General features: G+C 43.6%; 1 protein-coding gene across 1 annotated transcript in view; it reads right to left on the bottom strand.

The window, feature by feature from the left end:
* The window catches only part of Mtpbeta (mitochondrial trifunctional protein beta subunit), a 42,980-nt gene that overhangs the window by 26,812 nt on the left and 965 nt on the right, over window positions 1-15,203 (bottom strand). The window contains exons 2-7 of the mRNA XM_075668624.1: window positions 12,656-12,712; window positions 10,144-10,267; window positions 8,506-8,537; window positions 8,341-8,408; window positions 5,640-5,727; window positions 1,617-1,804 (exon numbers count right to left, since the gene is read on the bottom strand). Of these exons, the coding sequence (XP_075524739.1) occupies window positions 1,617-1,804; window positions 5,640-5,727; window positions 8,341-8,408; window positions 8,506-8,537; window positions 10,144-10,267; window positions 12,656-12,712 (557 nt within the window). The remainder of the gene's footprint in view (window positions 1-1,616; window positions 1,805-5,639; window positions 5,728-8,340; window positions 8,409-8,505; window positions 8,538-10,143; window positions 10,268-12,655; window positions 12,713-15,203) is intronic.

Raw genomic sequence — 15,203 nt, 5'->3', positions numbered from 1 at the left:
AATTCAGAATCAGCGGCGTCTAATGAATCAATCTTCATAACACACGCTAGCTGAAAGAAAGCGACAACCACAGTCACTTTTCCTGACTTGTGAACTTCACGCGTTACGACAAATCGAGCCCAGTTTGGTGCTAGGTTAGAGCCGTTGCTTCAATGGGTGCCGTCATGTTTGTTTATGCAAATCTTTTGGGACAGCTCTTGGGGCTACCGCTAAATCCGTGAAATAGCGTGCTCGGTGCAAAGCCCAAACGCAGTTTGCGTCTCACGCATGTGCAGCGGCTTCGACGATATTTCTTTGGGACCTCAAACGTTTGGGGTCCGTATTCTAAAACTCTCTATTACATATGTCATGTTTTAAGGGATCTTAGCCCTTCAAACGGGGATGAGGCACTTAAAAATAATTTTATTGTTTTTTAAACACTCTGAATGAACTTTGCACACTTAATGTATTTTTACCAGCCGATTTAAAGAATGAAATTATTTTTTTCCAATGATAAATATTTTTAAAGCTATCGAAAACTGGATATTCTTCATTTAGGGCTAATTAGCTCGTTAACAGCGACTTGCACGATAAAATACAGTGCACGGAATCGGTTCTGAATGTTCCTGGTGTGTTGTAAGCTATAAGTTGTCATTTCAGGCTAGTCTGAAGCCATAAAGGTCATAAAAGCAACCACCTTGACACTTTTACAGTATCAAGGTGGGCATTTTTTATAGTAAGGTCATATGATGTGGTCTGAGCACATAGTTTTTATCTGCTTTTAGGGTAGATCTTGGTGATGCCTAGACTACCACACGGGGACAAAATCGGAGTATTCAGTCCCCCCCCTTTCTTTTTCTTTGTTTAAAGTTTTGGTCGCCATTTTGCATGCTACGGTGTGTCCATAGTGCAGGTGCGTCTCAGAGACGTTGTCGCATCTTTGTGTGTGTTTGTGCAGCTTCGCATTCATGTGTTTGGCACCACCTCCTGTGCCTTCGCAAGGGCCAAGTGGCTCGTTGACGCTCTTGGCGACTGTATAAGGAGACGACGTCACTCTTGCACAAATCCACACAAATCTGATCACCTCCGAGCGTAGTACAAGGCAGGCCATCATTAGAGGTTTTTTTCTTTAAGTCGCTCTAAGCCTAATCATGTTTAAATTATTATTTTGTTTTTAAAGAATTCCGCAAGGTCCGGAAAATCGGTTGGTGACTGTAGTTCGGCGTTCAGTTTGTGCATCTTTTCTCATATCCTATAAACAACTGCAGAAAATTCAGGACCCATCTCAGTTCTCCAGTAGACTTTCTTCCTCACAAAGGCGTAAGCTGAGATCATGGAGTCCTGCTCAGCTCTGGTCTGACCCAACCACGGGTTTGGTAACATCAGTATGTGCTTCACGAAATGATGCTGTTAAAAAGCATGGGCACCAGCTGTGGCGATGAGGCTACCTTAATATGTAAGCTTCAAGTACAAGTTCATAAAAATACTGCTCATGTGGCTGCACTGAACTCGAAACGACCTGTGTAACAGGAGGCAGGATGCATTCAGCTGAACAATTGAATTTGTCAATTGCCCAGGCCTTAACGACAGTTGAAAGTGTCCGTGTCACATGGATATAAAGATGTCGCCAAACTTGCCTCCGGCATAAGCATGCTTGGCCGGAACTTGGCAAAGAGAGCAAGCTTCTGCATGGGAGTCTTGGCCTTGTTGGCCGACAGGAGCAGCTTGCGCAATTTCCGATTCAGTCGGATGGGAACGTCCGAGAGGAACTCCACTCCACCGGCAATGCCCACGTCAATGGCACCGGATGAAATGAGCCCCATCACTGCAAGTGACAAGGAGAGTGACTGTCATGTATGTGGAGCCCATCGAAAAGCTTCCCTTGGGGCTACTGTTGACATTGCTATTGGAAAAGTGGCTGGTTCTATAATGGGTGTTAGATTCTTTTTAATGTAGAGAACTTCCAAGAATCACCGGCTGAAGATAGCAAATTCTAGTTCTTCAGCCAAATTACTTAAAAAGGCGCATTACTTGCACAATTGAAATGCATAATCAACACATTAACTAAATATCACTGATTAAGTTTCCAACTAATCACTTTACTGAACATATTGCAATTTATTATTTGCAGCCGGTAAGTGAGCACGGCATAACCAATTAGGATGAATTCTCAGGAGACACCTTTTTTAACATATCCAGAAAAAGGTGCCATCTTCAGAATTCATTCTGATTGTATATGCCTTGTGAACTTACCGGCTACAATTGTAAATTACAATATGTGCTGCAAAGTAATTCTTAAGTAGTTGATAACTTATTCAGTGACAATATACTAATTTGTCAATTACACATTTCCATTTTAGTTTGCACGTAATGTCCACCTGTTTCAGCAACCCAGTTCAAGGATTAGAATTGTGCGACCTTCCACAGGCAATTTTTAAAAATTCTGCACTAAGACGCCTGGTATAGGTGGGGAGGTTAAAATGCCCTCACCTAAGTGCAGAATTGCAAATTCTTTTATGGCTCTTATGACGATACTTTCGAATTAACACTCACGCAAAATGTAACTGACAGTGTAGCAACACCTGTTCTTGCACTATGTCACCTCGCTTAGTCCCTGTCTTTGCTTTCTGTTATTTACATCACGATTTATTTAAACCTTGTCCAGTTTTCTCTACCCTCCACATAGAAAAATTTACAAAACATGAAAGCAGTTACATCAACCTCAAGCAGTCCCCCCCCCCCCCCAACCATTAGTGAAGGCAATAGCTGCAACAACCATCAATAAAAATGTCATGAAACCGTAAGCCTATGTTAAATTGCTACTCCAAAGCACTGACGTATGCTGTGCGCTCAATGAACTGCATCACAAATGGCACTGTCAGCAGCATCACGACCATTTTCCTTTTCGAGCATTCGGTGACATCGACTACGACTGCCAAAGAGTGTCATTTCGGATGGCGTAAGAAATTGGCAGCTCCACCTGAAGGCCGAAGCACTTAAAGCAAAAGCAAGATTTAGTGTTGCACTGATGGCGTCTCAGAACGCTGGTGCAATGAGAAGCGACGCTAGCGGCAACGCAGGCGTCGTGCCTCGGTGGTGCACATGACGAGATTGAAGGAAAACCGTTGTGTTTGTGAGCTCCCGAAGAGAGGATTTAGAGTGATGTTTGCTGATTTATGTTGAATTCCAATGGCGGAGTCGGAGCAGCCGACGGACTCCACGAGCGAGCACGCGACTCTGGCACAGAGCAACGCCTCCAGGTCCGCGAGTGGAACACAACCTGCGCCGCCGGAGCAAGGCAGAAACGGAACTTGTATCGCCGAGTTACCCAGGATACCTTGCGTGTTGTCACTTCCTTCCGCTGTTTGCTCCCACCACCGCCGCACCGGTCACTTGTCTCTTCAGCACCGTTCATCTGTCGTTTTTTTTAAAGTGCGGAATGGATATCTCGCCAAGCGTGCAGCAGCATGCAGCTTTTGGTTCCTCGTGAGTCGTGACCGGTGGCGCCTCCCAGCAGACAAACGTGGTAAAGGAAATACGTCACGCAGAGTTCCGGTCCACTCCGCCGATTTCAGCGGAGCTTCTTTTCTGCTCTACGGAGTGACTCCCGCTCTGAATCCACTCCGACTCTCTCATTGGAACACCTTACTCTCGCTCTCACTCCGTCATTGGAACAAACTTGCTCCGAAACGAGCAGAAAAACTAGCTCCGACTCCGCCATTGGAATTCAACATCAGATTGATGTTTATTGTCCGTCCTGCTCGGACGAAACCAAAACATGCGCCACGATGTGGTACACACACCTCAGCTGGAACACTAATGCATGTGCAGACGACAATCATGCCAGCAGCGGAAGCCACAATGCTGTGGAGTGTAATGGAGAGACTGCTCGACTCCGTAGCTTTTGCAGCCAATTGCAGTGCATGTCCATGCAGACCGTCTAATCCTCCAAGCGCGGGCTGCGCACGTACATTGGTGCTGAAGCATAACAGTGGTGGCAATGCCAACGGCCAAGTGCACACCATGCATTTTATAACTGCCATCGCAATAGAAAGAGCACGGGAGCCGTTTCAGCTGAATAGAATTCAAGCCATGTGTCACTCACTTTCGGGAACAAATGTACGTTCCACAGAGACGGGATGTAGGAGCGGTATACTACCGTCAGAACCGGTGCTCGTGGTTCTGAAGTCCTGGATAGCTCCTTCGGCGCATTGGGAGCACCGTTTACGTTTCTGTTGCACACACAGCTTAAAAGGGTGGCCGCCGCTTGCGCAAATCACACCCGAAACACAGCTGCTCGTTCACTGACCGCCTTAATGAAGGAAGGCAGTGAACGGTGTGCGTTCATCATCCCAGCAAGAGCTGCTCGAGCTTTTCAGCACAACTGCTTGACAAGAGACCCCAGCCTGCTAACTGTGGTAACATAAATCCAGTGCACAGAACGGGACAAGAAAGTCACACGTGTGCACGCACACAGACACACACACACAGATGCTTGTCTCACTTTCTTCTCCCATTCTATGTGCGGTCTTCGATTTTTTTATTCTAGAAATATGTACCACTAGCCCAAGAGCAAACTCTCATAAATGCAGTGTTAAGGCTACGTAATAAAGATGGAAAAGGCTGCTTAATGAAATTTTAAAAGGAGTACTGGGAAAAAAATCTTTGTCTCCTGTTTTCTTTATTAGATAGCTGTCAACCAGGTAACTGTGCTATGAAGACTCAGCTCCCTGAGAGTGCAACAAATAATTTTGTTAATTTTTAATGTGACCAGTTCAAAATGCACACTAAGTGTAACACACCTTCAGACCTGCAAAAGGAGACAATTCATGTCACTGAAACTTGATGTGGCGGAGTCATGGTACCAGACACCACTGACGTGGACAAACATAGTGTAGCCAAACTGCAAAAAAGGCAAGTTCATTTGGTGGGACAAGAAGGAAGATAAGGTCCCTCTGTGGTTCCAAGAAAAAGGGCCAATTTGGCCTCTTCCAGTGCACAACCAGTGGATAACTTACAATGACCGCATTGGGCTGACTAGCGACCAGTTGAGTCGTTTGTGATATCACGTGACCGCCACCTCCACTTTTGGCGACATGTATGTAGTATTCCTTTTTCATGTTCAAAACCACAGTGCAATTGGCATGCACTTTGACCTGGTCACATTAAAAGGCAACAATTATTTGTTGTGCTCTTGAGGAATTGAGACCTTGAACTACAACTATGGAGTCAATAGCTACCTAAAAAATGAAAGGTGGGACACAAATTTTTCGTGTCAGCACTCCTTTAAGTATCACTCAGCAGAACAGCTGCAAGCTTTTTCCAGCAGAATAACTCAAAAAGTCAAGATTAAAAGAATAATTTGGCATAATTCCTTATAATACAATTATTACTGAAACCAACAAAATAAGCACATTGTGAACATCATAGGAAAAAAAAAACTGCTTGGTACAATATGTTAGGAGGACCTCTAATGGCAAGAAAATAACATATCGCTGAGGTCTTTGTGCCAAAACTAAGCTGTAATCACTCCTGAAATATACTAATTTGATGCTCCCTCGAACAGTGGGCCATGATGTACAAGTATATTTCAAAGCAAGCCCACAACAAGAATGGTCACATATTCAAAGACATGCAGAAAACAGCCTGGTCTTCCTCACCCGAGGTGATTGCCTGGTTCGAAGAGATGCAAGCCATGGTGACCGTGTGGCAGGGGGTTCGGTCCGAAAACCCGGCGCACAGCGCAGCCTGAAATGAATGCATACTACACTCAATGTACCGTACTCAGTAAGTACAGGTAAATGTTTAGAGCATTTATGCTCCCATGTGATTCTACTTCAACATTAAAGGGGCCCAGAAACACCCCTCGAGCTTGGTGAAACAATGATAGTGCGCAGGTAGCATACACTGTTGCGAACGTCTCAGACAAGTTATGCTGTCGTACACGGTCCATGGAGCTCGCAAGCGGAGCGTCAAGTCACCTTTTTCTCAAACGCTCTTGTTTAAAAAACCCCACGATCCTCGCTCTTTTCTGTGTGCTCTACTTCGTCATACAGCACACTCCAATACGCGGCTGCCATTGGTAGCTGCGCTCGGCTACACCGCGGCCGCCGCGAGGTGCCGCCACGAGTCCAGTGGCTAAGCGCACCAAATCGGAAATTTGAACTGCGCGCCACGGTGACCTCTCCGCCGCAGCATTCGCAGTGCAAGGCATTGGAGGAGGAAGGGGAGCACAGCTGAGGCCGTGTTTGATTGCTGATAACTCCACTTTTGCTGAACGCATTGAAGTAGTTTTTGCGGCAAAGTAGTTCTGAAATAGCCTATCTTAACTTCAAATGTCATTCTCCACTTCGATAAAAAATGCTTCAGGACCCCTTTAACCATTCGCTATGTCAGAGTTCATGACAAAATCCTTCAACTCCTTCCATGCAGTGCAATTACCCCAAATTCTGACCAAAAATGAATTATTTTGAAGAACCCTAGTTGTCAACATGTTTTACCACCTCTGGAAGAATCAATTTGCTTCTGCTTGTGCTGCTGCACGGATTATGTGCTGCCATCTACCAAAAAGCCTGACAAAGCACCAAGACAATGGTTGGCTGCCTCTATCGGCTTGTGAATATCGTCGACACAATGTGCAAATCACCGCCCTGTTTCCGTACAGTGTTCAGAAACTTAAATGTGAGCAATTTCGAAACAACTTCAACGCCTTGTTAGGGCAATGCCTGCTGCTGCTGCTGCAAGCCGGCATACATGATGTCACGGCAGTCAGCGTGCAGGCCCGCGTGTGACGGCATGCAGTCACCGGGCACTCACAATCCTCCAAGAATACAGCCAGCCATTAAAAAATATGTGAAATAAACAGTGAGTATTGGAACAGTCGTGTTTCCAGAGTCGAATTTCGATGCTTTCCCAATCTTTTCATATTTTTGTTCGGTATCCCTTTAACAAGGCATGATGCCAGTGCGCACAGGCAAACATGAACACATGACACTCGACGACCGCAGACACTCGCTGTCAAAACGCTGGCATGAGCAACTGCGGCAACGATTGAAGTGACCTTTGTCCTGTGTATCACTTCAACGCAAACAGCGGCGAGAAAACAGCATGCACAAAGGTATGAGCCATCTGCAGATCGCTTTTAAGATACGGAACGCGTGCAAGGTATGCATTGCTGGCGGCGTAGAAGCCACCCTCCCCTCCTCCCTCCGACGCTGCCTCCCCACCTTCCTCCATTTTGCGTGCGAGATTGCGCCGCGATGGTCAGTTCCCCTTGTGCCCGGTCACGAAATACGCAGTTGCTGCCAAAGCCCAATGCCCCTCCCTCCCATTCCCTTACGGCCTTTCACACGATGGAAGACAGTGCATTTGCTCTCTGCCTTCCTCCCTCGCGTGTGCCAGATTGAGCCACAATCGTCGGCTCCCTTCGCGCGCTTTCCCTCACGCATGCAGCACATGGCGTGTGGCGACGGTGGTATCGTTCTTGGACTTTATGCGGAACAGCACGGCGACGGCAAAAATGCGCCTGGAGTGTCCATATAATTGCTGTTGCAATAAATAAAAGAGCAACATCGCTGAGAATGATGGTGCACTTTTGGAGTGCCCCCAATATCAGATAAGATCGCGACCAAGTTTACAACCCCACTAAGCGAAGTAGACCGGCGTCTCAACTTTTTTCGAGCAACACCTCAAATGTTTGCAACCTCCTTCACCTGTATGATTTCCGTAGTTAAGGGACATTCTCGCTTCTGTTTGTGTCTTGATAAAATCGATAACATTTTTCGCCACTGCACGGCATTAACCTTTCTGCAATTGGCAGTATCTGGCAGTTGCAGCTAAACTGCATCTTCAAATTTAAGCCCCCCCCCACTTTGGTACATTAAGGTATCGGCTTACATTCAAGCAAATACAGAAATATTGGTGAAATGTACTGTAAAAAAACAACCGATTAAAAAAAATGCATTTCAATAAACGTGATCAGTTTAATTTTCTTGAATTTTCTTACACAAGAATACACCGGTGTATCTTTGGCACAAGTCAGTTGACACTTATTTGCAAGTGAGTGGCACCCTCTCTGTGTAGGCCTATAGTTCGAAGCAAGCAGCAATGCTCAGCACATCCTGTCTTTCATTGGTGATTTAAATTGCAAAATTGTGCTACCCTAATGATTTCCTCTACAACTATGTAATCCATTCACATAGAAGGAATGTGGCAAGGTGTCTAGATAAGTAGTCAAACAGCCTAGAGTGACTTAGTTGTTTGCCTTCCATGTCCCTGTAATGGTCTACGCGTGAACTGCAGAAATGAAAGATAATAAAGCAGCACTTTAACTCAACAGCAAAGAAATAGGAAAGAACTTGCCTCCCTGGCAACATTGCACGTTGTTGGCTCAGCTATAACGCTGCCCGAAACAATGTACTGGATCGATTCTGCAGGCAAACAAAAGAAAACAAAGAATGAAATAACTGTGCGCAGCACAGGGTAAGGTAAGAGAAAATTCTGAAACGAGGTCATCGTAGCTCCTACCTTTGGGAATGCCAGTCTTTCTCAGCAGATTTCTGCAACCAAATGACACAAATCAAGCAAAACAACAAGTGCATAATGGGGGAATTCATGGCCGCTAACACAGTGCCATACAGACAATGCTGTTTAGATTGAACTCAAGAAAAACTGCCTCTGGATTTGATTTAGCATGCAACTCGCTACAAAGCTTTATAATATTTGAGCCCACCCCCTACAACCCAACGCAATTATGTGTCGACAGTGCCCCAACAGGCTGGAACGTAAAACTGCTGTTGCTACTTCACCTTCCTTTGTCAAGATATGTGTTCAATATTTATCAGCAGTTTAAAAAGCACAAAAAATCTTGCCAAAAAGGCCATCTATTTAACCTTTGAGGGTAAATGAGATAAATATACGGTGCCGTGAACAAGTCCAAAAATGGTCGATGCCGTATAGTTACGCCGCCATCTGTACATTTAAAAAGGGCGCCAATTTCCTAACTTTTTCTTTTTGGCCATGTGCTGCCACTATGTGGGAATACAGGTAATCTTTTTCGCGCACCTCCCTCTCTCGGTTTTCATTGCATGCTTTGTTTTAGAGCTAGTCTGCTCCCATGTGTTTATATACTACCACTCGCGCATTGGCACACGCGCGAACGGCCGGCGGTTTGTGCTTTGTTCCGTGGGTGTTTGTGCTTCTTGCACTAGCAAAACTGATGGCTATCTCGTTACTAATCGCTCAAAGGGCCACCACTTGTTTTTCGCTCGTTTAGCACTCACAGGGATGCGCATAGAAAAAATGCCGCCGTGCATGCGTTTCTGTCGCTTTTTTTTTCCAGACTCACAAAAACTAATTGCCTCTGGTTGGTGATAAGATGAAGATTAGCGGAAGTTTGTCACACGTTTTGCTTTTTTGACGGGCGCACAACCACACAGTTTTATTGAGTGCACGCACCTAAGCAGTTCGATTATGCTATGGATGTACATAACAGCGTAAGAGCAGGAACATTTGAGTCTTGCAAAATATTCTCGTGCGCATATTCAAAGCCTTGAACTATGTGTATAACAATGCATAAAATTTTTAATTCTTATAAGCTTATTTGCTTGTTTATTGTTGTTATTCATCAATGAAGGGTACATATATACCAACGCAAAATATCTTTTTCTCATTTGACGGTCACCCTAGAAAAATTACGGTACATTTTTTTCGAAATAAGTGCCTAAAAAGAATTGCAATCTGCAATAAAAAAAATCGACCCTGGGCTTTCGCATACAGCGAGAATGCAGGTCGACAGACACAGCGCTAATGCATGTTTCACCACTTTGCCTGATAGCCTGTGTGCAATCATCAAACAAAGGTGTGCATTCACACTCTTGGCAACGAACATGACCATTGCGGTAAATCACATCACGCATCATGGCATCTACGTCGCTGTTTCGTCCCTGTTTGCTTGCAAAAAAATGTTGTCGAAGTTCGTAGTGACGTTTCTTTTTTCTTTTGAGATATTATAAAATGAACACAATGGTTATTTTTGTTATTCAGAAGAGGAAAAAAAAATGACACGGTTAACGGCAAATTCACTCACAGTATGGCCCTCATTAGACAGTGGAGAAGGTACAGGGACGTCAGTGCCACTAAGAGGGTTACGAGGAAACCACTCACAGGAAGGCAGCTCTCTGAAGATCATGAGGCATCAAGTTATTGTACTTGGTGCCAGAGACTAGGAATGGTGTTCGCACGCCTTCCACCAGGACAATGTTTCTTTGACCAGAGCTTGACTTTGGTGCTACAGATAAGAAAAAGAATAACATAAAAAGAAAGAAGCACGAGCTCCAGTGAAAGAGCAAAGCATGCAAGGCACTACCATGTCAACGGAAAAAACTTGTGTGAGTCGCAGTTGAATTTAAGGACCAAGTCACAGTTATAAACTAAATTAAAAAGTTGTAATTTGAAAAAAAAATCAGGTTTAATTCAAACACCTCAAAACTGCAATTGGCCTGCTATGTCTATATGGCATTTTGTAGATGCTTAATAGAAGCAAAAAGTTTGAATGAAAACTATTGCATACTTCATGGCTTTCCAGGGTGGAGTGGCAGTTGAAAGCCAAGAAAAATCCGCAATGGATTCAGGCTAGTGTGCATGTTCACAGATGATGCTACAATATGGCCATATGGTAATAGATAATTTGGTCTTACATCTGTTCATATAAACACTCTGGTTGCACATTCATTCAAACTTGAGTGCGTGTGTTCATAGAAAGTTCTGTCCAGAAAGTTTGTGACCTTTTGAAATTGCTGTCTCATGATAATTAAATTTCATTGCAACTTGTAAAGCAGCACATTTATACCAGTCGGGAAAAAAAACCTCTATCTACATGCATTTGTTACTGCACATTTGTGTGAACTTATGCCGACTGCATTTTGGCAACTTTCCCCCTGCATGCTGAAACGAAAGAGTCAGGGGGAGCAGCAAATTTGTGTAAAATTTTACGTGAAACTTGAAAAAATCTTTTATGCACATGTCAGCTGCTACAAACAACTTTTGGGACTTCAGCTTTAGGAAACACAGCAACACAGAAGTGGTGGATATGTTTCAAAGAAGGCTGTACTTCTGCTGAAGATGATGACTATTCAGAAAGACCTTCGTCTTCAAAACCCGATTCCACTGTGGAGGAAGTGAATGAAATGATCCATTCCAACTGTCACCCGACAGTTTTGGAAATAGCGGAAGAGATCAGCATTTCAAAAAAATTGTGTGCCACGAGATTCTCGTATAGAGACATTGGGAATGCTCTGCCTCACAGCAAAATTTTTGCAGGAGCACCATAAAAAAAAAAAAAAAAAAAAAAAAAAAGAGAAGCTATCCGAGCTGCATGGCATCTCCAAAGAAGCGTACCAGGATGCATTCCTTTCATGGCAGATATGCTGGATTGAGTGTTAACAAAGACTAGCTGGTAGGTAAATGTCAGAAATGTACTTTTACAAAGTTCACAAACTTTCGGCACACACCTTGTATGCGGTCATATATTGACCAAATCCACAATCTGATTATGAGGCACATGGGAGAGCGGGAGGGGGGCTCCGAATTAATTTTGACCTCCTCAGGTTCTTAAATATCCACCCAATGCACGGTACAAGGGTGTTTTTGCATTTCACTCCCATCAGAATGCAACCGCCATGGCCAGAATTCAACCTGCAACCTCAAGTTGAGCAGCCCAATGCCATAGCCACTGGTCTATCAGCACGTGTCATATAATTAACTGCAGTTCTGTTTTCGGCTATATCTTATTCAACTTTAGGCAATTCAAAATAATATGTAATGTGAGTGATGCCACCACAAGTGCTCCATAATACGTTTAATGAAAGTTTGATATGTAACGAATCATGTACATAGATGTCATGGGCCACTCAAAACTTAATGTCTAAGCAAATGATGCTGATGCTATAGGGAGAATAAAGGTAAAGAGATTAGAAGAAAACAAAACAAAACATGTCACAGCAGTAATATGACCTAGAAGTTGATGTACTTAAGATAATCGCAGCAACAAAATATTCACTTAGGCATATCTCATTTGCAATGCTCGAAAAGTGTCAAAATTCGTAAACAACCCTTCAATGACTGTAATGACTCATGTGCAGATGACCCACAACATGCAAAAAGTGCAAATCATAAACAATGTGGGAAAAAAGAAGTAGCACATCTGAGGTTACTTTCCTGGCCTAGAAAGCTTTTCATACAGACAAAAAGGCAGACTACAGTTTAAGAAAAGAAGAAAGAAAGAAAAGGGCAATACAGAGGGGAAGGCTATGGCAGAAAAAAATAAAAAATAAATAAACCTTTACGTGGACAAGTTTCTTATGTTTTTCTCATAATGAAATTGTGACAAGGAACAATCCGTATAAACCGGAATATAGGTCGGCCCGGAATATAGGTTGACCCCTCAGTGACTTCGCCAGACGACTCCCAATGTGCTAAAGACCATCATAAACGATGACTGACGAATTTAGCTCTTCTTTTTCGGTAAAAATATCTTGACCTATATTCTGGTTTACATGGTAAGCGTCCTATAGGATGTTTCACAATGCCATTTCATTCGCTATGTTGAAACGTACAAAGCAAATAGCAGTCAGTGTTACAGAATGGAATACAAGCTGCAACTTGTACGTTCACTTACCATGGGCTGTAGCATAGTGGCTGGTCGAGACGGCACTGGACAGGGCAGCTGGGCTACCTAAACAAGAGCGAAAAATGCGCACAAGCGATGTTCACTACCTTTACAGCAACACAGATAAGGTCCCTAATCAGCGCTACAATGTTTTTATTTTTGTCAAATATAAATGTGAACCTCTAAAAACTAGTTTCCCTTTATTTTGCATCAAGTTCATAACAAAGGACAGCCTTCGTCATTTCGCAATTCATTTACCTGCTTAAAAACTTCCGGGCGTGTTTACAAAATGTGACTCAGGTTTAATGTGGAAAAAAAAGAAACGAGATTATATATTTTTACAATTCAAAGACAAGTAAAGCTAGTCAAGCAAAAAAGGACAGCAAGAAGCTTCTGCACCTTCCTCATTTTTCACAAAATGTCAAGTACAATGCAAACGACTCTATCTAGCGGTGTTCAGTATACATTTTCTGAAATAATGCACCACGTTGACACAAGAACATCCTTAAATGCACCTGCCCACTGCCGTGTTCCCGACATGCACACGACGTGAAACACAAGGTGATAGACAGGCAAGAATTCATCACAACTCAAAAGCAAAAGGAGGATGAGACAGGTGTCACAGGCACTACACCTACCTGCTTCTGTCGAGTCTACAGCTTGTCTATAGCAGTGCTTTACACAGCGCTCACCACAGAATAACCCAAGTCCTACTGAATTGAACTGCCAGGTTACATAATGAAGCAGCAGCAAACACCTAAATATGTGCACCGAAAATCAGATGTACATTATGAAAAGTGCCATGTATATGTCCCTGTATGCCATGTGCAGTTGGCCACAAAAGTTTACAGTACACGAGTTCCATGACAAATGCGAGTTTCTGCTCTGTTAAGGCGTGGCCCTAACACTACTATAGATTGAAACTTTGAATTCGGCCTTTTCTCAAGTCTTGTAAACTTTTATGGCTGACTGTACGTCGCTACATACAGTTGGAAAAATAAAGTTTTGCTACCATGGCTGCCATACAAAACGCAAGTTTTCTTTGGCCTAGGTAGCACAAAGCTTATGTCTTACAAGTGCACTGTAGTAAGGCTGTGCTTCTTACCCGAGCTGCTCGCCTAAGCAAAATAAAGTACACTTTCCTTTCCAAGGTCACCCTGTTTCCTGTGCAACAGATCTATTCTTGGTTATAAAAATGTCCCCCTTACAAGGGCTCTACCACCATAAGATGTCACAGTAATCACCACATATCCTGCCCACGACAATTTACTTCAGTTTTCTACAAAGCAAGTTCTCAATATTGAAAAGACATAATGACCAGATAAATGATACCATATCTTAGCACTGTCATTTCGCCTTGCAACAACTGTTGTCTGTTATTTGTGTCTAAGTTCCAGGTGCTTTGGTTTATCGAAATAATCCAAAACATTTGTTTTCTTGTTTCGTTCTTTTGCAAGAACTGCTGGTGCCTTTCATGCATGCTAAACTTCAGAAAGCAACAGATAATTTCTTGTGCCCTTCATAAGTTCAGCATGAAGTGGTTAAGCGCACAAGTAAGGGAAAGCTAGGCACTTTATTGAATGCCTGAAACATTACGTTTGCTGGCATTGAAATAAATTTTGCATCTAGTCTGCGAGTTCAGCAATGACACAAACGACTACTGTTAGTAAACAAAGTGCTCACTATTCAAATTTATTTACGAACTTTATTGTCCCAATGCAACACACTGGATATGAGGGGCAGCATAGCCTGAGGCAGTGGATTATTGTAACTGAACCCATGACCATGGGCTTAGCAGCAAAACACCACAGTCACTCAGCCACTGTGGTGAATCAACTGTGGTGGCAAGAGGAAATGGGGTCAGTTTAAGTGGAGGTCACAAGACTGCACTGCAGATTTTAAAAACACCGATAAGTTGATGAAGCAGGCGTCCGGGATTGTGCAAAGTGGGCAAAAGTTGATCACTGAAAGCGGTGACCTCATTATGAAGTGACGCATACCTGACAGAGCTCCCACACTGGTTCCGCTTTCTACAAAGCACTTTTGGATATAAAATTCAACAAACAGCGACTTGTTGATGCAAGCATCTACCCAGCTGGGCGCAGCCTGGTCGTACAGCAAGTTCAGTAGCAAGATGTGCACTGCATGCAACTGTACTTATCTTTAAATACACCATCGTCAATTTAGGTAGTGCACGACAAAAATGCAAATAAGAGAGCGCCTATGTTCGCTGCAGCTTCTGTAATTGAAAGTGGCTGGTGCAGCAAGAAATATAACAAAGCAGGCTCGAGAAGATGTAACGAATATAGCGGCACCGTTCGAAGGTTAAAAGTGCAAGCGCACTGATAGGGTTGTCTCATTGAGGCGACGTGTGCGCTATCTGAGCCGGATTGCACTTTGTACAAGTAAATACGCACACACTAGCACTATGACATCCGGGTTCAGATAGTACGAGCGGGCGATTGATCCTGTATCACTGCAAAGATATGACGTCTCGCTGAATACTGCTAGAAGATGACAGGGAAACGAGGTGTTCGTGCGAATAAAGTACCAGATA

The sequence above is a fragment of the Dermacentor variabilis genome, chromosome 9, assembly GCF_050947875.1.
Source record: "Dermacentor variabilis isolate Ectoservices chromosome 9, ASM5094787v1, whole genome shotgun sequence".
Taxonomy (NCBI): domain Eukaryota; kingdom Metazoa; phylum Arthropoda; class Arachnida; order Ixodida; family Ixodidae; genus Dermacentor; species Dermacentor variabilis.
Note: the sequence above shows the minus strand (reverse complement) of the source record. Positions and strands in the feature narration are given on the sequence as shown.